The sequence below is a fragment of the Ruditapes philippinarum genome, unplaced genomic scaffold (genome assembly GCF_026571515.1).
Source record: "Ruditapes philippinarum isolate M1 unplaced genomic scaffold, ASM2657151v2 ctg5501_1_1_1_1, whole genome shotgun sequence".
Classification (NCBI taxonomy): Eukaryota; Metazoa; Mollusca; class Bivalvia; order Venerida; family Veneridae; genus Ruditapes; species Ruditapes philippinarum.
Genome location: NW_026863450.1, coordinates 38,620 through 66,454, shown reverse-complemented (window position 1 = coordinate 66,454; position 27,835 = coordinate 38,620). Strand labels below are relative to the sequence as shown.

Below are 27,835 nucleotides of genomic sequence, written 5' to 3'. Positions count from 1 at the left end.
AGATGTTGAACAAGTGATCTGAGGATTGCTGACCGTGTTGGTTCAAACCCTGTCAGATGCAAGTCAATTGACATGAATTGCTTAGTACTGGTTGGTTCCAAAACAGGTTCAAGAGGGTTTCAAAACCTTAAAGTTTACAACACAATCGATTTATCTGAAATGATCTTGTATGAACTAAATATATATTTAATGATACTATTGTGGTTTACTGCTTTTGTCATATATCTAAGTATATTACTACCAATTCATCCTTTTGATAAAATATAAGAAATAAAGGTATCATAAGAGCCTATTTCACAATATGTAGCCCATGTGTATATAACAAATCATGATAAGATGTAGTTAAAAATGCATGTATGTTAATATATATATATATTAATTACCACAGCCAATTTCATCCTCCCAGTCATTACAGTCATTGTTACGATCGCAGCGTTTCTGTTCCGGGATACAACGATGCGCTGCTACACATGCGAACTCATGTGGACCACAAAAAAGGTTTTCTAAACAAACAAATATAGATATGAATCGATTTAGGCTAATTATTAAAAAGAACTTACAAGTGACATTATGAACAATACACTTGTACCAATGCATATATTAAAAAGATACAACAGACCCAACAATTGACATAACCTTCTATTTCATATTTTGAGAGGGACATGACTTTCTATTTCATATTTTGTGCGGACATAACCTTCCATTTCATATTTTGCGAGGTTTTGAGAAACATCATTTATCAGAAAATAATAGTTTATCTATTATTATAATAATACACTGTCAGACTTATAATATTTCAGGTATATGCTTGCTCTTGACAAGCAAGCACTCAGCAGTACATTATTTTAAACTAGAATCAACACTAAATGTGAATAATACCCCTGCAAGACTGCTTCAGAAATAAGAATTTCAAAGTTACATAATATCTTGCAAAATAATTGAAATAGAGTAATGGTTGTGGGCAATTAAAGATAGTCATTTTTCTTGATGTTGCATTTCCTTTCAATGTGCTTGACCGTTGATGAATTTTTATGGAATTACTCTGTAATAAGTCCAGAAAGAGTTACACTTCTTAGGCACTGCACTTTCTCTCATTGCGCTTGACCATTGAATGAAGTAGCATTGAATTCCAAACATTAGTTAAAGTTATTCATCGGACAAGGAAAATGAACATGGGGCAATAACTCTACATATACTGAAGATGGATCTATGGTTATTGTGCACTGCACCTCCTCTAATTGCGCTTGACAATTGCTAAGAAGTTGTATTGAATTCCAACTACTAGTTTTCAAGTTATGCACTGGACTAAAAATACGAAGGACAATAATTGTATTTTTTCCAAAAAGAGATATGGTTCTTGTACATTGCACTTCATCTTACTGCCCTTGATAATTGTATAAAGTTTCATTGAATTCAAACTATTAATTTTCAAGGTATGCATTGGACAATTAAAAGTAACAAAGGGCAAAAACTCTTAAATAAGTCAAGAAATACTTATGGTTTCTGTGCACTGCGCTTTCTCTCAATGTACTTGACCATTGTTTTAAATTGTAATGAATTCCAACTACGAGTAGAAGTTTTCAAGTTATGCTCTGGACAAGAACAAAACAATGGAAAAGTAACGAAGGGCAATATCTCTTGAATAACTCTGGACAGAGTTATGGTTCTTGTGTACTGCACTTCCTTTTAATGTGCTTGACCATTGTATGAAGTTTTTTGAATTTCAACAAGTAGTTTTCAAGTTATGCTCCGAACAAGTAACAAAGGGCAATAACTTTGTAACTATTCAAGATTGGGTTATGGTGCTTGTGCACTGCACTTCCCCTTATTGTGCTTGACCATTGTATGAAGTTGTTTTCAATTCCAATCAGAAGTTTTCAAGTTATGCTTCGGACAAGGAAAGGAAACAAAGAAAATAACTCTGTAATTACTATAGATAGAGTTGATGGTTCTTGTGCACTGCACAATCCCTTATTTGTGTTTGACCATTATATAATGAAATTGGATGATTAAATAATCCAACATTAGTCTTCAAGTTATGCTCCAGACAAGGAAAATGCAATAAAACGCTGGACCGACCGACCTACCAACCGACCGTACGACCACATATACCCCAAAACTTCGTTTCGGGAGTACAAAAAAGAAATAATTTAATCCAAAGTAATGATCTATATCGATGAAGCGAGGCATGTATGTTACTGATATAATAAGGGGACGTTAGATTTAAAAGAAGAAAAAAAATGTACAGTTGTAATTTGAACTGTCTTTTTATTAAGGACGTTTTCCGAGATTTTCATAAAGACATATAGACTAGGCAAAGTTAAAACTGTTCAATACAATTTCTTTAAACTTGGCATGTTGGAAGAATATGATAACAGAAACATTTAAAGCGGAAATAAATGGGACAAATACAACCCAAGCTATTGAGTTATGTTTCATGAACCTTAATAATTTATATATGCAATGATCATAAGGAAAACATCTGTACTCTAATCTCAATGGCAATCAAAATTAATGTACTGTGAAATAACCAAATGTTTATTTTCCTCATAATGTATGCTAAATAACCTATTTAACAGAAGTACATGTAACATGAATTATTGAAGAATGTATATGGTGCCATTTGAACCGCCAAATATAATTTGATTTAATTACTTTTTAAATATAATAATGCTTTGATTATTCTATCATGATATTGAAACAAAAGGCTATTGTCCGCATGTGGGAAGCGTATTGAAATATAACGTGTGTAGAATTACAGGAAAGGAAAAAGCAGATTGACCAGTCATGGGACTAGAAGTAAAGGTAGACATTACATAATGCTATAGTACGGAGGATGATCAAAATAACACGGACATTTGTAAAAGATTCTACTTGTTAAAATGCCATTTACAACGAATAAATAACACGGAAATAATCCCGGAATCATATCCCTAAATATACAAACAGCAAAAAGAAATATTAGAATATACAAGATTATGCAGTTATTACATGTAATGTAAAAACAAATGCAACGCATGGTGGGCAATTTCAATTGACGTTATCGACTCATAGCGAATTTATTCTAAACGAAGCAGTTCATTAATGAAGTAAGACAATGCGTGTTTCACATGAAATTGATAGAGGCGGATCACACTGCCTAAATAATAACCTCTGTACAGTTTTGATGTATTGTATTGTTATCGAATCGACTGATAATAAAAAAGCATCTTAGTATACGAGCAATTTAACGGTCTTTCCCTTCTGTATCATTGCTGAAATCGCAACATGCAATAAGACGACACTATGTTTTACATTAATGTTATGTTGCTGAATGATAATGTATCATACATACGAGAAAATAAAACAATTATAATTAAACTTACAACAAAAAATGCCATTTTTTTAAATATATAAAATGCATAGCCGATTGTGAACAGTGACTGTTAAACTGTTGAAACAATTTCTCCATTAATCAGTTACGTAAAATAATAAAATAATTTATAAAATTGTAAACCAAGAATATTATGTAATAAATGAATTAACAATTATCATAATAAAATTCTAATAATAAATAGTGGACTGCACCGTCCCGTAGCTAATGTCCACTGTCAATCGACTACCATGTTTCAACGTCTCGGCGATTGACGTCACCAACGTGCTTTAAAATGTCTTCTTTTTGTTTTTCCCTTACTTGTTTTCGATTTCTATATTAAACTTTCTTAATCGTTTGTGCTAATCAAAAACTAAATTAAAATCAGTCAATCACGACGAATTTGACATGTTTTTAAAATTGATTTTAGCAAATTTAAGATATATACCAATTATTTATATTTTGTTAAATTTGAAATCATTTGAAATGTTGTCGAAATATTAAAAATGAATTGATGTTATTTATAACTTGATGTTTCTTTTTATCAGTTTATCCGAATTATCGGTAAAGTAGGCACCCGCTGATTGGTCTCCTTTGTCGTGATTAATCCATTTATTATCAAATTTTGAGTTAAAGCTCGTACATGAGATAAAAAGTATATTAAATGTGAATTATAAAAAATAAGATACTTATTGTATTTAAATGACAAAAAACAGAAGTTTAGAGAATATTATATTGTAAATAGAATTAAACCTTGAATAAAATTGATTTACCTTCTGGGCTATAGAAACAGTGATGCGCTCCCTGAGACACCGTTGATACATTAAATTTGGAGCAATTTGTATCTGCCTCCTGTCAAAACAAAGGTTCGTGTATTCGAGATATGTTGTTTTTCAACTGATTTAAGAAAAGGCCATGTTCAGTGCAACATGTAATACATGGCAAAACTATTCATATGATTTTACAAATTCGATTTGATTAAACATGACTTATGTTTATTTCAAATCCAGGATGGAATTTGATGCAAATTGAAAATATAGATTACGTTCAAATAGGTTTCTATTATACTTGTATAATAAAGAAAATATGTCAGATGTCGATTTAGTAATTTGCCTTTTATTAATTTGATTTCTGATATTATTAAAGTTACTTCTAATTATTACTGATAGAAAAATAAAAGCCCTTGCCTTTTCAAGAATGAAATCAGTCTCCAACAATCTAAATGTTTCATTTGTATGAACGTATTCCATGTCAGCCAAATTCTTTCTTTTACAAATTGAAATGTTAATAATGTTAAATAACATTTCCGACTGCCCTGAAATAGTGCAGATCAATAATTATGTTTTATCTTGTATTCATTCTGAACAATAGCAGTTGAGCAAACATACGTACGTCAAAGTAAATGAAATAAAGCAACGAACACAAATCCAGAACACATTTAAAAGAGTTCTAAATAAGAGAAAAACAGAATTCCAAATATTCAATTTTACAAAATATTTTAATGTCCTGTTACATTTTCTAAAAAGGTTAATCATTGGTCAATTTCCAGAGTCATCTTCTGCCTTTTTAGCGGTCCAACACCTAGTATTAAACAGTATTTATTACAGTGAATTACTGTATGTATAGAGTCAAAAGACCACTTAGTCAACATTTTCCTATCTTTATCATAAATTATTTCAATTCAGCACTATTTTGTCCGATTATAAGCGTCTTACATGTTCTAAATTCATAAAACATCATAAAACATATGCTTGTCTTTTCCTTAGAAAGAAAACTTTATTAATTCTAAAGTAATATTTTACTTATAAAGATGAGTACTGGAAATACAACCTGAGTCTATTCGTTTAATATTCCGTTCATTTAAACGTGTAACAGAGTAGAACTTTCAAAAGTATGATGATTTGTGTCAATTCGCTTTTCGGACATTTATTGACTAAAATCGATAGTTGATAGTTTTTTACAGACAAACAAAGAAACAAGTTTACAAAAATATTATCCACGAACCTTCTTCACTCACTAAAATATCTGGAATTTGACCATGCGACACAAATTCAGTGACAGGAAAAGTTCTGGTGGATTCCTCAAATTCTAGAAAAATCATGATACATAGACACCGTTGGATTTTTGGATATATTATACATCAGATTAATCTGCATTTTAAAGTATCTATAATGATAAACATAGCAGCTCAAATGTAACATTGATTGACTTTAATTTAAGTAATATATGATAATTAATCTCGAAATGTTTGATTCCAGATAAGACAAGGAAAATAAATAGATGAAAAATCGCAGAAACGAATTAACTGAATATGCTTATGAGAGATATTGGAAAGTATGATATATATTGCTTATACAAAAACCAGTTAAATTAAAACTTTTTTTTCAAGTATACAATAATTGATATATACCCATAGGACATGGAGATCCGACCTTATAAATGCTGTAGTTTCCTGGAATCCATTCTTCCTTATCAAGTGCAGTGTCATTTCGGAATTTCACGCAAAAATAAAAAAACGTCCAATTTTCTATACGATGTGGCGGTTTGAAATAGTCATCGTTTATATACGAGGAATAGGGCTCCCAATTCCAATCTAAATCGGTAGGGACACTTTCTGAATTTTTACTAAATTCTACCATCTTGACCTTTAAAATGCTTTTTGACCATCCTCGAGACTGTGATTCTGGACAGCCATATTTGCACATTGGTATTGCGTATGGCCCTGGTGGCCACACACTCTCTTTCTCTTGTCTTTCTGTAAACAGGAAGAAGAGTGCAGATATATTTAAATTTGAAAAAAAAACTTTTCAAAATAAATTGATAAACAAAGCAAAATGTGTGGTTGCTTCTAGTCACAGTCATCTGAAGCAGAGAAATAGTCAAATTAATATGCAGCAATTTTTCTACCTAATATATTTGTATGATTGTGTTCCAACATTTTAAAATGGGAATTACTTAACCAATACAACATTTTTTGAAACCTTCAACAAATCAAACAAAGTAATGTTTTATGTAAAATGTAAAATAACTCAATTATTTAAAGTCCTCTAAAGGAAGCAATGTTCTTCTCTTCAGTAGAATTAGTTGAAAAATAAAACAGTGTGATAAACTTTTTGTTTGTATCATTTATAAAGAGATAAATTAATCAATCAATAAATTAAATCGTTTTGTGTTGATAGTTTAATGTTGCATTATTATGAACCGAAGGTAAAAATGCTCGAAACTTTTTCTGTTGTGTTTAATTTTTAATGCTTATTACGATGCCGAAAGAAAACACACTTTTTTGGAATGCAAATAAAAATATAGCACGCGATAATATACCCATTTTGAGCGAATGAATTAAAAATAAACTCAAGTTTTTTAGCAACACTGGTCTCACATATATGTATGTATTTCTATTTTATGTTGTCATTTAATTCCGCAAAATAAATGCGTTACAAATAATTTGTAAATATGCGTTATAGTTATATTAGTTATATATAAGTTAGTTATATCAAATATCACCTCTACCAGGATGTAACATTTACGGTTCCAGCCGGCTTAAGTTCAAATTAATTTTTTATTAAGAATTCAGTTTAATAAGTGAAAAACTAATTATTGCTGTGGAATTGCTAAAATAAGCATACTACCATATCAGGATCAAGGGTCCGTTTTATCAACGCGCTACGACACGTCTTAGTCAAGTTTTTGTCGCAGACTTGTAACGATCATTTTTTGTTAAGTTTGTGTAGGTAAGAAATGTTTGGCAGCCTCTCGTAGCGTATAGAACTGTGTCTATTAATGTATACTGCTCAGGTGCAGTTATAGCAGTTTATTTTTATGATACTTGTAGAAAACTTTTCAATTTTTATTGTTATCTTTAATGCAACGCTGAAAGGAACTCTATACATGCGCTCTTAATTTAAGAAATAAACTGAATATACAAATTTTATACACCATAAAAATGTCTAAAATATCTTTCATTTGGAGGAAATATGCCCTTACGTTCATACTCCATTCTATTAAAAGTTCCAAAGATTTCTGTGGAAAATAGAATAAAAATTAAATAACATGTACAAGAAAATTTTGCTAAAATCTGTTTACATATTTTTTATTTCTCATCTGGATTAATGATAATATGTTTACTTGATTTTACATCATTTAAGATATTTCTTTGAGGTAAACCCATATGGTTTATAATTAAAGACACCGGAATGTTACCGTGGTCATGACACCGAGGTTTTAAAAAGACAATCAAAACAAAAAACAGTCAATATAATATAAAAACGATCAACAAGACAAGGTGGCATTAACTAAAAGTTACCGTGGATGAAAAACACTAATGTTTAAGTCATCAAGTTTAGTGATAACTGCAATCAGCGGTAGGGATAATTAGAATTAAGTCTGAAAATTTACTGGTGTATTAATGATGAATGTTATTTCTTAAAAGAAAAAGAATGCAAACTGTAATAAGATGATATTTTAGATACTATTTACATGAGATATACGTATATTTTATTAATGGGAACATGTAATCGCGCGAATGGGAAGATATTGCATGAGTAATATGTTACAGGAAAAAGCAAAGCAGCGTGTTACGGTACGAAGTTAAAAGCAGTGGCGCAGTTTACGCATATAATATACTTTACTGGGAAACAAAATTATCAAGACAGCTTGATTATTTCGGATACGATTAGAATTAGAGTAATCTGATTGAAAAAGATTATTATGATTCATGTATATTTCTTTCAGCAAGACGAAGTAACAGAACTAGGTTAGAGTAAGTAGTTTGTTTTGGTATGATGTGTATAGCTGTGAGGCGGAAAGATGCAAAGAATTGGGTGCACCATGAGCGTTAGTAGCAAGAAAGAAATGGGTGCCGATTTAGTAATTAATAATATTTATGAGCTTGAAAGAAATGATTGGGTTGTTATTCTATGAACAGGCTAGCTTTTAGTATTAGACGTATAGGCAGATATGTATGAACTATTGTTGGCTTCTTAAGAAAGGCAGGGATATATAGTTTTCTAACCTCGGCAATAGATTTAGTTAATTAATATTTATTATTATTTTCATTTAGTTTACTTGTCTATAATCAAAACTTCATATATTCGTTTTTGCTTTTCTGTCTTATGATAGGACAGTGTAATGAATATCTTTATTTTAATGGAAAATGTCACAATTTTGAACAAATGATACTTTAATCAATTCATCATTTCACAAACTATTTCTTTCATGTGAAATTACAGGCAGATACTAAATATTGTATTGTAATAGTCTGTGCAAAATCTGCAGTGATATTATTAATTTATGTATTTCAATTTTTCAAGAAACTACATGGAATATATATATAAAGACCTATGAACAATTAATTTAATTCCAAAACAATTAACAAACAAATATACATGACACTTTAAAGTGAACTATTTCCTTTAGATTACAAATTGGAACAGAACAGCGTGTTCCGTTTCAATTAAAGACGCCAAAAAATTAAAATAACAATTTATTTTTGTCGATGAATTGGCAATTGTAAATTTATAATATACACGTATATCATATTTGTTTCAAACAACGAGAAAGACAGGGGATTAGTAAGTCGATTACTTTTATCTTCTAGTGTGTACCGTATTCCTCGGAAAATACTATAAAAAATGCAATTGCGGGTACTCTTCACCTTATCTTGTTAAAATCAGTTCAGTAACAGTAAAGATAGTGTAAAAAACTTAATTGGGCAAACAAGTGGGTGTTTCTTTTTCTCATGAAATCGGCACACAAATTGAATATGTTAGACTTGTATTGTTCCTTGTTGAGGGCCTCATTCATAATTGATATGCTTGTTCAAATGATTTCTCTCGTTAAATAAAGTAAACAAAGTATTTATTATTATCATAATTATTATTATAAACGCACATTTTCCGCCCTTTCCGTCAGTCTTCGGAACACAATAGTACGAATACAGAGAACGGATACTGTATTTCGGTCTAACCTACACTAAGAAACTTAAGATTGAACAAAAGTAATTCAATTAGCTGGGAGTTGCTGACAAGATTATTTTCAAGTAAAAAACATCTTAAAATAAGTAGATTTATATATAGAAAAGCAAACAATACATTATTTATATATTGATTGTTATGTTTGTAGAAACCAAAAATACCAAATGCCAACCTGTTGACATTCAGTCCGTTTGTGTATCATTGTACTATTGTTAGACATTTTCAATCAGAAACATACTTTATTTTCCTTTATAAATCAAATATATACATTCGTTTTTAATGCATTCTCTGTTTTTGTAAACATATGACACCACGTGGAATAACTACTATCAATCCGTATCAAATTTTCAAATTGTCAAATTGTCTTTGAATTTGCATAGATGACTAAAGCAGATCAACGGTATATCAATATCCGATGAAAAGGATCACATGATCCTGGAGGAGAAAGGGTTCATTTTATTTATTTGTCGATTTTGAAGTTATTGTCGGTTTTGTAATAAGTGCTTTTGTGAGTAAATGAGTACTAGCAATGTGCATAATTCCCATCGGATAATTTGAAGGATATTTAAGAAAGAATACTAATACAACCTATTGAAAATGCTGCAATCTCAGTGTCCACAAAGAAAAGAATTAAATGTACGTGAAATGTTATCATAAAAACCGCCAAACTAATTTTATAATAAAGGTTTGCACCCTTTATTCTGACTTAATTTTCGTGACATTAATAAAAGGAAACATTCCAGCTGCTGTACAATTATATTGTCGACCGGTTAATTTACCCTATACATTGCATAAACTAATAACACATTTGTTTGTTGAGCTGTTCAGATAGCATTTATTGAAAGCAAATATTTCCATCAAACCAAGCCTGTAACATTTTCAATTTTGCAGTTAGGACGTTCGTTTGGGGATTCTTTGCCGCTTTATTTAATCTCTAAGGAGATGTTCATAGAGAATATGTGAAGCTAGATAGCCTGTTTATTAGTGTTTTATAGGTTTGTATGATACGGGAGAGGCATCATAACAGGAAACGATATGTCATTTTTTGTGATCTTATAACTTTAATGAAATGCCAGAGTTGATATTAGTTCTGATACCAGTCATCTTTCGCTTGAAAATGTTAATAGATAATTTTAATATGAAGGTCCTAAAATATCAGATAGGTTATACATGTTATTTTTGGACGATTTCACAATTCTTTGCCCTTCGATAGAAAATATAATCTACATAATCGGTTCCGTTTATTAATAATATGTATTATTGAGTAGAAAACTTTTAAATGTTTTATTTGCCTCCGTATATTTCACAGTCATTTCAAATGACTGACAGATGATGGTGCAACAAGGGTTTCTAATATAGGATGTCATTATATAAGTTTGCTCATAACCCGTTAAAGTTAAATACATGTATGTGACTAAAAAGTCAAAATTATCATTTCAAAAATATCATATTTAACTTGCTAAAAAGAAACAACTAAAACGACTACTTTTAAGAATTTAGAATAAACACATTCAAAATTTATACAAAAAAATGAAAACCATTTGTTGTTTTTTTTGTCTGTGTAAAATACGGTTGTTACATCGGTAAAAATAAAAGAAGCTTGATCGTTGAATATATGATTTATTAAATAGTTGAAAATTTTACTGTACGGTTAAAAATACTTTCAATAAAATAAAACAATAACAGAAGAGTAGCAACGTTATATCTAGAAACCTTCAAAATGTATAACATACCAGAACAAAACACCAGAGAATATCCTGTCAATATTGTATTATGATAAATTGCAAATGGATGTTTTAAAATATTTTTCTGTGTTACGTATGGTACCATATATTTACTGAATTCTTTAAATACTATTACTCAAAAAAAGGATGATTAAAACAATTCTCATCGACATAAAACGTATGATATTTCCTCAGTAAATATAGCAAACGACATTCAAGATGCATCCAACTCTCGTCATTATAAATAAAATACAGTAATGCCATTTATATAAGCATAAATGAGGCGTAATAACACTTTTTGTTTAGTATAAATGAAATACAATAACATTAACTTGAATTAATATGAAAGCACAGTGACACCGCTGAGGCTCAAAATCATAAATATATTGCTTTTGAATGTCCCACATAGATATGGTCGGACACTTAAAACAGAAAAATAATTAAGAAATCTTTTTCCAATAAAATGAAACTCGTATGTGTGTGTTTTCTTAGTCCGATTTAAGTGAAAAAGGGTTGCAAATTCTGTTCAGTCTTAGGTCACTTTTTGCAATCAAAATAATTATTCTAGAAAAATGTAGTTGGCAAATTATCTGATTTTTTTATACAAGTTATTAATCTAGACCTTCATGAAATGGAACATTAATCTTGTAAAATTGTTTCTAGTAAAGTCAAATAAAAATAACTCAGTGGAGTCCCTTTTAACTTCATACGATATGCACAAAGACAAAGTGTTAAAAATAACGCGGAATAGACATAAATTTTGGCAAATATATTGTGCAATGACATTTTCATTAGCATATATAAAATACAAAGACATATATAAATACAAAGACAATTTCTGGAACATATGAATACTCGGACAGTGACAAATTATATCCAGAGTACATTAAAAAGTAACTATGACACCTTCATAGACGTGTATGTTTATTTCTTTGACTCAAAGCTCAAAATCATTTATTACAAAAACCATAAATGTCGCGTTCAAATCCCTGCAACATATTTCATATAAACATGCAATCATGACTCGAGGGATTATGAAACACAGGATCTGTCCGCATTCAACATTACTAGTTTATTCTCATTTCTGGACATTACAAACAAATTAAAGAAGAAATAAGAACATAATCTACAAATATGCAAAGCAGAATTACATGCACTTAATATTGAACAAGTACAAGGGGCATAGTTCAATAAGTGGCAACAATTCTATTACACAATGATTTGCACGTGAAAGTACGTATATAAATATTAAACTACCGTTGAAAAGATTATTGATATTTTCTAACCAACAGTCTATTTCCGCACGATTGATATAATTTTAGCAAATCATGTTAATACATGTGATTTTGTAAATTAGTTTTAAACATGGCTGAGTTGCATTGTTATTTGAGAGAGGAGCAAAGAGCTCATTGCAAAATGTGTGGGTTATTCGGTAATTGCGCGTCAGAATCAAAGCACAGAAGGTGCTGAATTTGTTTGGGTTTCAGAATGTCAGAAAGGTGAAGGTTGTGAGGTTATAAACCAATTTGTTTTTGTAAAGTGCCACCAATGCTTTCCAGTGTTTTAACTGTAGTAAATTGGCTATAAGACTAATTGCAACACTGATAGTCAATTCAATGTTTATTTGACTTAAAAATTAAAAAAAAAAGAGTTGCCTCAACTTGGATTTGAACTCCAGACCTCACGATTCATAAGCAATCGTGCAAACCCCTCGGCCACGGTGAAGTTATATGTTAACGGCCTGAAGAAAACCATATTATTCTAAATTAGGGTTTGTAACTCTAATTATTTCGACGCTAAACCTGCAATTTTACACAGATATAAATAATCATGGAGCTTACTGTAAGCATGTATATCTATAAGAAATGAAACAATAAAATGTATAAATTAAAATTCAAGCTGGAAATATACAATGTAAGGTCAGTTGGAGGTAGATGGATGAGTCTTGTAGGTGTGGATTGACCTTATCACTTGACAAATCCATCTTGAACTTCATCTGTTTTTTTTTCATGTTCCCTTTTTCTAGATTTTTTAAATGATAAATTATAATAATCATAGAAAATACATAGTACAGATTGTTTATATTGTCCTGTGCTTTGGACATGCTGTATGTTAATAAATAGTGTATACTGAAACGTTATTGGATGTTTATTCTTAGAAGTTGTTTAGATGATAAAGATCTTTTGATGAAATTATTAGAAAAAACTGTATTAACAATAACATAACAGAATGAAATTTGCATATGAATGGAATTTTTGTTACAAATTTTTTTTTCTCATTTATCTTAGGTAGTTATATTGTATTTCACAATATATTGCATTCAGAGGGCAGTCTATTTATTTGTTTATTTTTTACAGGGTAGCTCTAAATATAAACATGTTTTTTATATTACTTGTACATATTAGTGTTTTGTTAAAAGGGGTTGTTTGTTGTATGCAAAATGACCTGTTACAGTATGGCTTTTTACATAGAACTTACTTACAGATGAATTTTGATAATGGCAGAAATTAAAATTGTTACATATAATTGTAGAGGTTTACATGATCCGAAGAAAAGAACTGATGTTTTTGATTTTTTAAAAGCAAAATGTAATGCTGATATAGTCTGTCTTCAAGATGTACATTTTACGTCCAATATGAAAAAGCATTTATATTCTCAATGGAATGCTGAATGTTATTTTAGTTTTGGTACTTCTAATGCCCGTGGTGTGGCCATTTTGTTCAAAAGAAATCTAGATATGAAAGTACATCAGATTTTTGCTGATGATAATGGTAATTACCTTGTTCTTGATCTTACACTTAATTCTAAAAAGTTCACATTAGTTAATATATATGGCCAAATATAGACATGCCAGAATTTTATGACCACATTTTTCAAATTGTTGATAATCTAGAAAATGATTCGTATATATGTTGTTGTGACTTCAATCTTGTATTAAATACTAACCTTGATTATTACAATTATAAATCAATGGACAATAATAAGAAAGCTAGAGATTTACTTCTTCAAAATATTAATAGTCGACATTTATTTGACCCGTTTAGAGAATGTAATAAAGATATTAGACAGTATACATGGCGTCGGACAAGTCCGACACAGCAAGCTAGGTTAGATTTCTTTTTGATTACTGAGGATTTTTTACCTCAGGTAAGGAGTTGTGATGTAGGTCTTAGCTATAGATCAGATCATTCTATTGTAACACTTAATTTAGATCTTAGCAATGTGCCTCATGGTAAAGGTCTCTGGAAATTCAATAACTCTCTTTTATATGATAAAGAATATTTGAATATTATTAATGAAAAAATTGAAGAAATAAAAAAAACAATACTGTTTACCTGTATATAATGTAGAAAATATTGAAAATATTAGCAATAGTGAACTATCATTTGTTATTGATGACCAGTTATTTTTAGAAACTCTGTTGATGGAAATAAGAGGAAAAACTATTTCTTATGCAAGTTTTAAGAAGAAGAAAACCAAATCTAGAGAGGATGATCTAATATCACAGATTACATATTTAGAAAAAAATTCAAATGATCCTGGATGTTAGATTATCAAACTTGCAAAATGAATTGGAAACAATAAGACAAGACAAAATTAAAGGTAATTTCATACGCTCTAGAGCAGAATGGATTGATAATGGTGAAACACCAACTAAATATTTTTGTAATCTTGAAAAATATAACTATACTTCAAAATCATTCTTTTTTGGAAAAAACTAATGGTACCATTATATATGAGCAGTCAGAAATTTTAAAAGAAAGTAAAATATTTTATGAAACATTGTATACAAAAACTGATTCTCCTGATGATTTTAATATGGAAGAGTTCTTAGGCAACATAACTGTCCCAAAATTGAGCAGAAATCAAGCAGATTCGCTAGAAGGTCTCTTTACCTTTGAGGAAATTTCAGAAACACTTAAGAATATGAAAAATGACAAAAGCCCAGGGTCTGATGGTTTTACATCAATTTTTTTTAAAGTTTTCTGGAAACAAATTGGACATTTTGTTGTCAGAAGTATTAATTATTCTTTTATTAAAGGTGAATTATCACTTACCCAAAGGCAAGGTATAATTACCTGTATCCCGAAAGAAAACAAACCAAAACAATATTTAAAAAACTGGTGACCAATAACTTTATTGAATTATACTTTAAAACTAGCCTCAGGCACTTAGCCAAAAGACTTAAGTCAGTTTTAAATTGTTTGATAGATACAGACCAAACAGGATTTCTAAAAGGAAGATTTATCGGAGAGAATATACGATTAGTCTACGATATAATGAATTATTTAGAAGAAAAAAAGAATGCCAGGACTATTAGTAATGATTGACTTTGAAAAAGTATTTGATACACTTTCTTTTGATTTTATAAATAAGACTTTTGAATTCTTTAATTTTGGCCCAATTTTTTAGAAAATGGATATCTCTTTTTTATACAAATACTGAAACTGCTGTTCAAATGAATGGATTTTTTGTCTAACTTTTTTAAAATAGGGCGTGGTTGCCGTCAAGGAGACCCAATCAGTCCTTATATTTTTATCTTATGTGCCGAAATATTAGCCATCAAAATAAGAACTAATAAAAATATAAAAGGTATACATATCAACGGAACAGAGTATAAGATTTCACAGTATGCTGATGATACTCTTTACTGTTAGATGGATCTGATCAGTCTTTAAATTGTACGCTTGATATTTTACATGAATCTATTATTTCTGGATTAAGAGTTAACTTTGAAAAAACACATGTTATATGGATTGGCTCTTTAAAATATAGCACTAGATCAATAAAAACTAGGTGGAAATTAATTTGGGGTAGTACATCATTTAGATTACTTGGTATCAACTTTCACGTTGATTTAGAAAAAATGATAACTTTGAATTATACTGCAAAAATTGAAAAATATCAAAAAATATATCCAGTGTTGGAAAAGAAGGGCTTTAACACCTATTGGTAGAATAACTGTTGTAAAGTCACTGTTACTTCCTTTATTAACTAACTTGTTTATATCACTTCCAAATCCAAATTCTCAGATGTTAAAGGAAATAAGTAATATGTTTTATGATTTTGTGTGGCAAGGTACACCAAAGATTAAATCTTCTGTATTGGTGAAAGAATATGTAAATGGTGGTCTAAAAATGATTGATGTATGTGCTTACATGAAAAGTTTAAAACTTTCATGGTTAAGAAGAATTGTATCATCTGAATGTGATAAATGTTACACTATTTTAGAAAACTTTTTAGATATTAGGAAGCTATTTAATTGTGGAAAGTTATATACAGCATATATACTGTAACCCAATTTATATTCGCGAATACAAATTTTCGCGTTTTGCCGAGGCCGGACATATTCGCGAATATTTATTTCCGCGTTTTTTTAATTTCCGAAAATTTTTTTTTCGCGGATTGGAAAGTCAAATGGAGCCGTAAAATCCATTAGCCGACTATTAATCTTCAATAATTGAGGTCATTATTGGTGTCTTAAATGGGATTAACAATACGCTAGCCTTATATTGTATTGGTAAGTGAATTGTGATCACAATTCAGCAAAACATTTTCTCTATATGTACATGTACGCATCGTTCGTCTTCATTTATAAACATGTCGTTAATAAGTGCGAGTACTTTGTATGCATATACTTAGTATAGAAGTGTAAATATGAAGAAACTTAAAACTGACACATGCTCCGTATAGTACCCTATACGGAACGTGATTGACAATAGGCCTACTAGTATTTCATAAACTGTATTAAAATGTGGATGTTTATTTTGATTACTATACTGACATAGAATTCTTTTGATATTTATAAAATAGTAGTAGTTTACTTAGTTTGTGTTTTTATTGCTTTATGGCAATATTCATAACAATTCACTACTACCTAACAGGTGCCCGTAAAATTCGAATATATCCAGTCAAGTAGCTTTGCATGAACAACGTCTAAAATAAAAATTTCTCTCCAATTTATTCGCGAAATCGTTGCGGACTTATTCGCGCAAACAAAATATTTGCGTTTTTCGTGGGCCATCCGCGAATAAAGGAATATTAATTGGTCGCGAATATTGTTGGGTTACAGTATTTTAAATATTTTGAAAAATTCATTTTGGAAAGATGTTTAGGTGCTTATGTAGAATTTGTAGAAAAAACACCGATTATTTCTATGGAATTGTTGTTAGAAATGCCTCTGTTCTATAACCCAATTATTTTTGAAAATGGATAGAAAACCTATTTTTTATTAAAAACGGTATGTAAAGGTATAAGGTTTTCAAGATATTATGAATGTGAATGGGTATTTTCCTTGAAAGGAATTAATTGGAACAAGATTAGGCATTAAGTAAACTTCATTTACTATGAAATTAATTACAAGTGCTGTCAAGAAATACAGAAGTGTATTAAGTTTAAAGTTTAATGCTGAAAATTATGAAATTGCTTCCATTCCTCCATTATATTTGTTATTTAAAAGTCTTATACTACTTTGGTGTTAAAGGTACATCAGACATGTACAATATATACATAAAAAATGATGATATTCCAACTTGTCAGACTAAATGGAACACTTGCTTTCAATTAAGTCAATCTGACTGGAATAAAATACATAGTTGGGTTTTTGACATTACCAATGATTCTTACTTGCAATGGTTTCAGACAAGACTAACACATAGAATATTAGCTACTAATTATCTTCTTTTGAAAATGAATTTATCTGTTATAAGTATGTGTACTTTTTGTAAATCAGAACATGAAACATTGTTACACCTATTTTGGGAATGCTCATTTGTCAAATATTGATTACAGAAATTATTAAAATTGTTAGGAATCATGATGCTTTATTTTGATATTGATTGTAAAACTTTTATATTAGGTTATACAAAAAAGAGCCAGTCAAAGTACAATATCCTATGTCTAGAGATAAAGAAATATGTTTATTTATGTAGGAGAAAAAAATATTTTACCAAATATAGATGGATTTAATAAGAAGTTTTAAATTAGCCTCTTCAATTATTGATGCATGTGCAACAAATACAAAAGATAACATAATGAATTGGACAATTGTTCAAAAAATCATTTAATTCTTTTTAGAGTAATGTAAATTTATAATTTATTAATATACAGCCATTGCTTTTTGTTAAAAGTTTGAGTATAAGAAACAACAACATAATGTTTTATTACTGTTCAATCTATGAGCTACCTTTCCTTTTTTTCTCTTCTTTTATTTCCCTTGTGATTTTGTTTGTATATTATTTTGTGTATGTACATTTGTATATATTATTGTGGAAATGTGAAGTTGTGATTAATACTCAATGACAATAATCAATAATTGTTACTAAATCAACAAATATTTGATACATGTGTATATATAATATGATAAATAAAATCTTTGTAAGGTATGGAGGGGGATGCCCTCAACCCCCACATACCCATGACGAGGGAAATAAAAAAAAAAAAAAAAAAAAAAAAAAAAATGAAACAATATTAGAAATCTTCGACATTCTGGGACTACTTTGCTTGAAAATTAATGCGCCTGTCATTTGACAATCTTCACGCATTGATCTCCCCTGAATTTTTCGGCATTAGTGTACATATAAAGCGAAGTAACCGCTTCAAAAAAGTGGACTACTTTAGACATTTGCAATGAACAGCATTAGACTCTGAAATTTCGCTACCATTATTTTTTTGGTCTGACGACCCAAACAAATAAAAAAGGATCTGGGTTTAGTTTATGTTTCATATCGTACAATTGCCAATTGTTCAAATATATTTTCGGAATGGATTCTGATGTTCGAAAAGTGTGTAGAGGTCTATGGCGAATATCTTATATTAATTGTTTACAGATATGACTTATTAATCAAAACAGGCTGTCGTTGGTTGTCACTTATTACAATATGCCCTCATTGACGCCAGAAAAGGGATTGTTACAAAATTACTGTCAGTACAAAATATATCAATTCTGATAGTTGACATATAGTTCAAAGTTAAGTTTGTATTTTGGATAGTTTTTGTAGAAAAAAAAGACAGTAAACGAAAGTGACTTAGACATTCGAAATTCGAAACATTTTGCATGAATGAGCAATACTGAATTATAAGATTTTCTGTTCACTTGCAACTTAACTGTAAAAGTGTTCGAAAATATATCAGAAACAAAACCAATGCATGCGGGGATAACGTTTTCATTTTAGTGATATAACTTACCGTAACTCATATTAAGCTTTTCACAATTCACTCCGTTCGCACCATTTTCAGAACATTTTGAGTATGGAAACTCAGTTGGTTTATACACAACCTTAGGTTGAAGAGACACTGAAATACATCAAATGCAGAATAAACATTAGATATGTTTGTTCATAATAAAACTCTGGGTATATAATTCTTAAGAAATGAAATTATTGAGAAATGGGAGAATCCTGGACATCAACGAAAACAAGAACACTTTGACTGATATACTTTTACCAAACATTTTGTTAGTTCTTGCGTATTAACTAACTTTAATGGAAAAATATTAGTTCACATAGAAAATAGTTGTTAGAATTTATCATATACATTTGTAAATTATTGTATATCTCTTAATCAAGATATCGCAAATTCTTCTTAGTAATGGTAGTCTTTTTCCAGCGCTTTGAACAGTAACACAGAGGGAAGATTACTTCTTTCGAAATAAGTAGGCATGGAAAGACAATACCAGTACTGTGTTTGCTATGCACTGTTCATTCTGACTAACAAAATTGTGTAATTTAAAACTCAATATATTCTGACATACGATTTTTTTTTGTAAGAAGTTGTAATATAGTTGTCTAAAATTTGCTTAATCTACAGTATGAAAATTGTCCTTTGATCATTGTTTTACCGTAAATCTATTGTTAACTAAACAATATGTCTTCATATTTATCTATGAAGTGCAACATTCTTGGATATTGTCAGAAATAATATTAGCTTTTGTGTTTGAAATGCATGTAATTATGAGGATAAAAAATGGACAAATCTGTTGTTTAACCTTCATATCTTTATTGTGATATAAATAAAACATTGCACATATTAATTATTTTGTATTGAATTATTGTATTCATTATCAAACTTAATCACAATAAAAAAAAACATCAATGTCATTGTTTATAGTGTGCGAAAAATACAGGATTTACAGTGTACAAAAATGCACTAATACTGAATATCTAATGCTCAATATAAACACAAAGGAATGAATGAGAACGGGTCACAGGAAAGCAATATGTTAAAAATTGTTATTTATTAACCATCCTCAGAAATAAAAGGGTTATGAAATGAACATTACACCTGTTTGTTTTAGGGAGGGAAAGAGAACGTCATGTATTAATCAATTTAATAATATAACTAATGAAATGGTTATGGTAACAGAGTGTGAAACACAACTTTTATAGAAAATTGAATAAAGTGGTCTTGTCCGGTGAGACATTGGTGAAATAATTACGCAAGGGATATTTTCACGACCACCTTCCATTCAGAAATTTCCAGCAACGGGATAGGCAAGTTAAATTTTCTGTTGCATAAAAACAATCAGGTTTAAGCAATAACTATTGTGTATTTTAAGTTGCATTATTTTGGTTTTGGGTATAATTAAATTTATCTAGAGTAGAAATTATGCACTAAACTGCTTGAAAGGAAAATGTGTGAAGCAAATTGGCATTGCATGTAGGTCTCCATGTGGTTTGTCTGGTCAATAATAAAAACGATCGAGATATCTACATTTATAACATAAGAGAAGGCATAAAAGTAGGGAAGACATTTGAATATGTATATACAATACATGGATTGATCCGAAAAGCTGACAATTTCAGGGTTCTTTTATCCATAACAAATCAAAGCATGCGGCAAAATTTTTGTCAGCCTTGTTGAGATTTAATACATGACTAAATTTGCAGTGATACAATGAATTAAAACAATCGCTGTTTAAGATTAGTTTTTTGACACCTAAGCACTTTCAGAGTGAGGAAACCTTTATTTTATTTATTTAATATTTTTATTTGTAACGTTACATTTGGAAGTGTTTCATGTGGATTGGGAAAATATTTAACTATTTTTAATTGGGAATTTGACCCAATATCTACTATAAAAGAAATCAAATAAAAGAAAAAAATCCCTTAAAAGGAATACGTTTTACAATAGTAAACGGTTTGGGTAGGACAAGGTGACTAATATTAAATGTTAATTGAAGTTTACAAGTAGTTTTAATATCTATTACAGTTTAAATTAAATTCCATTAATGGCAATTTAATGTTTTGCGATTTCATATTCAAAAGAACATGAGATGCTCTACAAGAAAACGGTAACCACCTGGCAGACTAGAAGACCATGCCGACAGGCAGAAACAGAAAAGGCGGCCATTGCAAAGCTCTCAAATACATCCTAGGACCCCTAAGTCACCGCTTACAACACCCACAAGGCCAAGTCGGTCACGGCTTAGGCCACCAACACCTCCTTCTTGGGCACCAACACCACCGCCCAGGGATCCTACATCACCTCACAAGGCACCCGTAGCACCACCAGCTGACATGAGGCAACAGTGGTTTGACCAGATGTTCAAAATGGCAAACGAACAAGGTAATGTTCAACCTTTTATAAGTGTCAAATCTATGCTAGGGGAGTTTGTTCCCCAAAATATAAAAAATATATGATACAGAGGCAATATATAGATATGGCAACATCAGTGTCTAATTGTCACAAAAGCGCCATTCCACAAGACGAAAATGGGCGGAACTTGTTATAAACGGAGCTGGTTAATTGGAAATGGCCCCCTCAAATAAAAATAAAATAAAAATGGTCTGATGCATTTTTAGTATTTGCAACGTACATCTAAGCGCTTACCCCACAGACACTTGGCACTTTTTTATGGGTCAATTATTAGGACAGCAGCTAAGTGTAATTTACGTTCAGGGTGGCAGAGTTATGACTCTCGATTTCGGTTAAGGCTAGGGTCAAACTCGAACATGTCATTTGGGGTTATAGATGACGAGCTATGGATACTGTGTATGTGTCCAAGTATAAAAGCTATATTTACGGGGGACAAAAAATCTATGATTTCAATTGCTTTTTGCACAAAATTGGTTTGCACTAACCGCCAAGTCTGTTCAAATTGTAGAAATCACACAGTTAGATTATGCAGGAGGCAGACAAAAACATGCAGGTGCATCGACCAATGCGACATAGAGCGACATTCATGCAACAAAAATTTGTGCAACGCTGGCCAAGCAGGCAACAATTTAGGTCCCGCGTTCCCTCTAATACACCAAGATATCAAATGTAATTCTGATGCTTAAACTTCAACATGTTTACATCTAGGTACCTCACCAGTTAAAATTCAAATACTAGAAAAATACTTGCAGCATTTTTAGAATCGTATATATGCCAATATTTTAGCAAATGGGTTTAAGCATGGTTTCAAAATTGAATACAATTGGCAAAGAGTTGCATTTGCATGTCAAAATCTTTAATCTGCTTATGAACATAAAACACAACTGCAGGAAAAAGTAAATAGAGCATCAGCACTGGGTAGGATTGCTGGGTAATTTGATAAACCTCCATATGATAATCTAAGTATCGCTCCAGTAGGAATTTTGCCGACGTCTGATGAGGGTTAGAGAATGATCATTCTTAGGTTTAGAAATTGATACGTCCAAATTATTGGTCCGAATTCCAAATAATAGAATTCAAGAAATGTCCCAATTAATATCAACTATAGTTAAAAGAAAGAAAATATCGTGACAGGAATTACAAAGATTAGTGGGAATATTGCTCTTTTCCGGACAAGCAGTTGGGTCAACGAGGGTTCTATGATGCAATGATTCCTTTAAGGAAACCTTACTATATGCTAGAATGCCACGAGAAATAAGAGAGGATCTAAAGGTTTGACAGGCATTTTTAGAGAATTTAATGGGGTAGCATACATACCAGAGAACAAATGGTTTAGTAGTGATGACCTTCAGCCATTACAGATGATGCAGGACCAGACATGCTAGGGGGCAACTTGTTTTTTTTTGGAGGGGGAATGGTGTTTCCTTGCATGACCAAGGTTATGGAAAGGTTATTAAGTTATGAGAGATATTATATATATGGAAATGACACCAGCAGTATTAGCCATTCATATATGGGGAAACAAGTTAAGAAATAAAAAAGTTATAATGCATATTGACAACGAGGCTTTGGTAAGAGTTTTCAACTACCAAGGTCAAAAAGGTTAATGCAACACGTCAGGTACTTTGTGCTAAGTGTACGGAAGTAAGCATTTAACATTTTTTCCAAACACAACAATATAGCTTTTGCTATTTCTCGACGACAGTGCAGCCGTTACCGTTGAGTAGCACAATGGGCAACCAAGGAACCAGTGTAATACCACTTCAATTTCAGTTAAAGATCTCTAGATTGAGACTAGAATATTGTTAAAGGAAGCGTTAGCGCAAAATACAATTAAAGCATACAATACAGGGCTGAATAATTTTCATAAGTTAAGACATAATCATGGCGGTATGACCATCGATTCAAGAAGTAACAGTGTATGTCGCATTTCTATCACTGCAGCATTTAAGCTTTAATACGACATAACTATATTGAGCTGCCATTAGTTTCCAATTTAAAATGCAGGGTATTGCAGATAACACAAAACATTCTGTAGAAAAAAAGCTGTTAGAAGGGTTACGAAGAACAGCAAAGGCAAAAAGAGTGCGCCTCCCAGTACAACATAAGAACTACTTTATAGCATTCGGACTTAACTTTTGCTAAATCAGTATGAAACCATTTTGTTCTCTTCGGCAAATACTCTTGCATTTTTTAGGTTCTTTAGGGTCGGTGTGATAACAGTAACAAAAAGGGGATAAACAGATCAGTAGGATTCTTAGCATTCAAGATGACCGATTAGTAGATAATGGAAATACAATAATATGTTCAATTAGATACTCTAAAATCGAACAGTTTGGTTATGGGACAGATATTAACTTTTCAAAGTATAGTCGTATTTCCATTTGTAAAGTTGCTGCTTTGGCTAGATATAAAGTTATAAGACAAAAGTGTGTCGGGCCTTTGATGTGGCATATAAACGGTACCCAATGACTCGTTACCAGTTTGCGTCAGTTTTGAAAAAGGCACTTTGTTTACTTGACCCACAGTTGGTTCATTATAAGTGTCACAGTTTCCGACAAGACGCAGCGTCGGCTGCTATTAAGTTGGGTTGGTCAGTTAAACAAATGTTAAGGACAGGGAGGTGGTATTCAAGTGCATATTAGTCTTATGTACAACCGGTTAAAGTTAGGGGTCTATTGTAATGGTGCTAGATGTATAATAACTCAGTTGCAATATCTAAACTGTCAACTGTTTCACAGTTAAAATAATTGTATTTTTATTTTTAGCCAGGTAGGCCAAACGTTGTTAACAATAAAATTCAAAGTAACTGTATATTTCTTATTGAATTAATTGAACACATTATGTTCTTAAGATATGTTGCAACAGTTGTTTTGACCGTGACGCATCTTTTAGTATTGTTTAATTTCTAGTATGCATTGTAATATTAATGCTACATGTAGCTGTTAATATAAATGTCTATTTGTTTAATGGTAAAGTACAGACGACTGAAGGGCCTTAGTTAAGCAGTCCTTAAGCTTTACAGGCATACCATGCGTGTGGGTGGTAGGATTAACAATTATTAAATGGGCTTTCCTGTGGGCAAGAAGAAGAGGGAAGTAGCCTAATGCTTCCAGGCAGGCTATGGTGGCAATGATATGGTTGTCTGACCCTACGAAGGACTAAGGAGAGACTTAAGATTCTGTTTAATGTGGAACAGAAACATCAGATCCCATTACTCCATATAGGAGGCAATGATATAATGAACACGCCAATTAAGGATTCGATAAAGGTCGTTAGTACTTTATTGGTGATAAAATGTCAGAAACATAGATTGTATGGTCTGAAATATTATCTCGGGAATGGGAGCAGACACAAAAAGCATTACGTGAAGAAAGCAAACGGCTCAATGCATATATAGTGTAGAATGTTAAAGGAATGGGCGGTTTGATCTGCAACATATTAACTTAACCGAATATAATAAAGACAATCATACCAGGGATGGAATACATTTATCAGATAAAGATAATGAACATTTCATAGATAATATCACATTTGTTTTTTTGTTTAAAATGCCCCAGATCATTTATGTTAGAAATTCAAATGTTATGTTTTTATGCTTTTAAACCTCAGTGGAGTCCCTATAAGGGTCAACAACCATGATTGGCAATGTAAATTAACGCTAAAAACAATTTGAGAGTTTTGTTAGATTGTAAGGTTTGCGGACATTTTGGTATGTAACCAAGTACTAGGCCCGTTTCTGATAAATACAATGTATGTTTAATATATTTAAATAAGTACAACAATGACTTAATAGCACACATAGTATTTGAAAGTCAGCAAAATTAAATATGTTGGCGCTAGATACAAATTTGAGATACATATATATGTGTATGGGTCTGTGTGTGTATGTATATATAAACTAAGTAGTATTTTGCTACACAATAGTTTGCTAGATGCAGTATTCAATTTGCTTTTGTATTTGCAAAGTTGCTTTATACATTTTTGCTATATAATATATTTTAGTGGCGGTAGAAACAGTGTCAAGTTTGTCATTAATAAGGGGGCACCAAGCTCCCCGGCTCCGCTTTATGTTTGATTTGGTTTAAAAAGGCGCTATTTACTAGTTTGCGGCGCTTAGTGACATATAATTTTAACTACAATAAGGATATTTTAATCGATAAAGCAGTTGGTTTAGTGATAGTTGACAATTGCTGGAGTTATTATAGCATTTAATTAGCAGATATAAGGTTCATGCCAAGATTCCACCAGATCTAGAATAAAGGGTAAATCGAAAATACAGAATCAGAATCTGGTATATTGTATAATTATTGAAAATACATGTTATAAATAGTTTGGGCCTTGTTTGTTTTTTAGAATAGCTCAATGAAACATAATGTTAGACAATTAAAAGTTTGAAAACAAAATGCAGGAAGTCTCCATTTAAGACAGGTGTCAGTCAAGGAAGAACGCGGACATAAAATATAAATAAAATCAAGTATAGTCGTGGAAAGGGTAGTTAAGGCAAACGGGGCTCCGCGTTTGTCTTTTTCTGTCATTTGCCTACCAAACAAGTTACAGTAAAGTCTGGCTTAACGACCGATCCTAAATTGTGGGCAAATTGATATTACGACAACTTTGTTTGCGGTCCCGGTTTTTTTTGCCTATATAATTCAATGGCTGTAAGGCCCGAAATTACGACCGACCCGCTACTACGTATTACGACCGCTTTTAAAGGTACAAATTCTCACTTAGCAATGCAAAAAATGTCCAATATAAGGAAAACTAATTAACCCCGCTCGCTAACTTGCACGTGACACCAATAATCTGCAATAAACAAATAATTTTACAACACTTAACGACCACCGCCACGAAAGTGTATCCGATTTACTGTACACGGAAGAGACGTTTACAATATCAATTAACAGTTTGAAATTTAAGTGTCTATAGATGAGATAATCAATGAGATTAGCGGTTTGTGATTAAAAAGAATATGATTGAATGTGTCAATATTCCTTTCAATTTATTATTTTGGATTGATGCAAATCAAAGACAGACGACCAATGTGTTAACAACAGACACTTTCCGATAGGTAGGTTATTTCGTCTATGTTTAATATAATTATATATTTTACAATTCGGAGTTAGAACTTTTACCGCAATTGTATTTTGAAATAAAATTAAGAATCATTTACGGAAAATAATCAATTCAGAACTAAAAATAAAGTTGGTTCATGAAGTTTTAAATGACAATAGAGATTTAAACAATTACAGATATGATTTATTTTTACTTAAACTAAAATAAAACGTATTTATTTTTTTACTTTTAGGTACGGATAATCCTGAAACAAAGGGTGGGCATTTAGATTGATGGGGGAAATAATGCATCCATCCAACACAAATGAGTATGCAAGAGATCACCAGAACTCAACTTGACCGAAGAATAATGATTAAAATGAAATGTTCTTGTGAAACTGCCAAAAATAAATAATGTATTTTCAATGTTTTTAACTTGTATAAAATGATGCATAAATGTGATACTTTCAATAAATAAATCATCTTTTTGTTGAATAAAATTCATGTAAATTGGTTTATGTTATTCAAAAAGTTATGTTTCGATGATCCAAATCGCTAACGATAACCTCCTACTCCAGAATACATAATAATAGTAAACATTAGCATTGGTCTCCAAATGAAGACCGACTCGATAATAAGATCACTTTTACCAGGACCCCAAAGTGGTCTCAATAGCGAGACTTTACTGTACAAATAATAATATGCTAAATTTAAACTGTCTTATCTAATCAATATAATAAACGACTTACCTGTATTTAAATAGCTGACAAAAATAAAGATGAAAAAACACCTCAAAGCCATGATGGCTTGATATAAATCTTTAATTTTACACTTAATCCGGCATATTACGTTAGAGAGAAGTCTTCACCAAAATTTCGAATGAATCTGCGAAGTAACTTGTTGCGCAGCGCGATCAAATCCAAGTGAGAGTTTAATATGACTCGTAATAACCAAATGTAAATGTCATTTCTTTTAGAATTTGGCATTTCCTAGCAATGTATTATTCACTAATATAAATTAAATGCTCTTCCCATACTGAATAATCAAATATATTTTAATAAAAATAATTGGGTGCGTTTTATAATGTCATATTTTGATGATATTTCAATTTCCTGTATGCAACTAGGGATGCTACGT

General features: G+C 30.9%; 1 protein-coding gene and 1 long non-coding RNA gene across 2 annotated transcripts; one reads left to right on the top strand and one right to left on the bottom strand.

The window, feature by feature from the left end:
* Positions 1-375: 375 nt before the first annotated feature.
* On the bottom strand, positions 376-27,835 carry LOC132722125 (uncharacterized). The gene is made up of 7 exons (XM_060706558.1): positions 27,448-27,835; positions 19,236-19,343; positions 5,763-6,107; positions 5,357-5,440; positions 4,540-4,667; positions 4,126-4,204; positions 376-503 (listed from the first exon to the last, which is right to left on the bottom strand). The coding sequence occupies exons 1-7, from the start codon at positions 27,497-27,499 to the stop codon at positions 376-378; spliced, it is 924 nt and encodes a 307-aa protein (XP_060562541.1). The 5' UTR covers positions 27,500-27,835.
* On the top strand, positions 26,512-27,212 carry LOC132722124 (uncharacterized). Its single transcript, XR_009624585.1, has 2 exons — positions 26,512-26,715; positions 26,953-27,212. It is a non-coding gene; the product is annotated as an uncharacterized LOC132722124 (long non-coding RNA).

What these genes read in the sequence shown, in the direction of transcription:
- LOC132722125 (XM_060706558.1), bottom strand. Translation starts at nt 27,499, where the DNA reads ATGGCTTTGAGGTGTTTTTTCATCTTTATTTTTGTCAGCTATTTAAAT. An exon ending in TGTCAGCTATTTAAATACAG is followed by an intron (nt 19,344 to 27,447) that starts GTAAGTCGTTTA and finishes GATGTATTTCAG; the next exon opens with TGTCTCTTCAACCTAAGGTT. An exon ending in TATTTTAGTGAGTGAAGAAG is followed by an intron (nt 4,668 to 5,356) that starts GTTCGTGGATAA and finishes GCACTATTTCAG; the next exon opens with GGCAGTCGGAAATGTTATTT.